The 1,253-nt window shown below is 44.0% G+C and overlaps 1 protein-coding gene across 1 annotated transcript in view; it reads right to left on the minus strand.

The window, feature by feature from the left end:
- Nucleotides 1-1,253, minus strand: part of LOC108687296 (RNA-binding protein Musashi homolog Rbp6-like) — a 119,479-nt gene that overhangs the window by 279 nt on the left and 117,947 nt on the right. The window contains exon 4 of the mRNA XM_018192988.1: nucleotides 7-480. Coding sequence (XP_018048477.1) covers nucleotides 7-480 — 474 coding nt within the window. The remainder of the gene's footprint in view (nucleotides 1-6; nucleotides 481-1,253) is intronic.

Here is a 1,253-nt window from a genome sequence, read left to right on the forward strand (position 1 = left end):
CGCGACCGGCAGCGGCGGTTGCGGCGCGAGCCGCACACCTAAAGCACCGAGCACTACTCGTTTACCGAGCGCTAGCGCACCCGGTTGCACCGCCTCCTTCGGCTGCGCCTTCTTACATTCGACCTTCTTGTTCTTGATCGTATGGAAGTGTATCTCGCACACGCGATCCACCACATCCTCGTTCTCGAAGGTGACAAAACCGAAGCCGCGATGACGTTTCGTTTGTTGATCCATCAGCATCACTGTCTCCTCCACCTTCCCAAATTGATTGAAGTAGGCCTTGACCTCGTCGCTGCTGGTGTCCTGACTGACACCACCCACGAAGATCTTCTTAGTGCGATTGGCCTGTTTCGCGCGATTCTTCGGCGTCGCGTGCTTCGGATCAATCTTCTTGCCATCCAGGGTGTGGATGGGACACTTGAGGACTTTGTCGACGCTACCGGGCTCGGCGAATGTGATGAAGCCGAAACCGCGGCTACGCTGTAACCGAACAAGCCGAGAACCGGCACGATGCACATGGACCGTCTATTGCGTGTCTCCCTCTTTTGTTGCGACTCTTTTGTTTTTCGCTCTCGCAATCGAACGCTCCGACATCCGACTTATTTTTCCCGATTTGATCGAGGGATACCGTTTTTATTCGCACTTCGTTCAATTATCGCAAGACCACTAAATATTTAGGACGAGTTTTCATGACCATGAAAACTTTTGGGACACGCGTTGGGACAAAGCTGATTATAATTTGTCGATTATACTGCGAGTAAAATAAGTACCACACGATTTTCATAAAATTACTGTTCACTTCTAACCTGCTAAAATGGTCACCAAAACTGATTCAAAATTCGTCTTCTCCCTAACATTGCGGGTTCGATTCGGAATATAGAATGCTCTGTGATTGCGAAATTATCCTAATCTTTAATAAATCCTGCTTTCGGTGATCTCTCGTAGCTTTTGTTATAAACGGTTAACTAGTGCTACCAAAACTACCATTTGCATGCAAGACTGTCCAAGCCAATGTTTAAGACAAACATTCTAATGTTACGTGAAACAAAGACTGCGATAAGACTCAAATCCATTACGAACGTTAAGGAGCTACTAATATATATATATATATATATATATATACTAACACTATATATGTACTTGCATATATACCATATTGTCTTTTCCAATTGTACGCTGAATTGTTTTTCTATAAACACAATTAAAAACTACTCTAATAATCGTGAATTAAATTGATAAGCAATTTTTTTTTT

Source organism: Atta colombica, unplaced genomic scaffold, assembly GCF_001594045.1.
Source record: "Atta colombica isolate Treedump-2 unplaced genomic scaffold, Acol1.0 scaffold205, whole genome shotgun sequence".
NCBI classification, from domain to species: domain Eukaryota; kingdom Metazoa; phylum Arthropoda; class Insecta; order Hymenoptera; family Formicidae; genus Atta; species Atta colombica.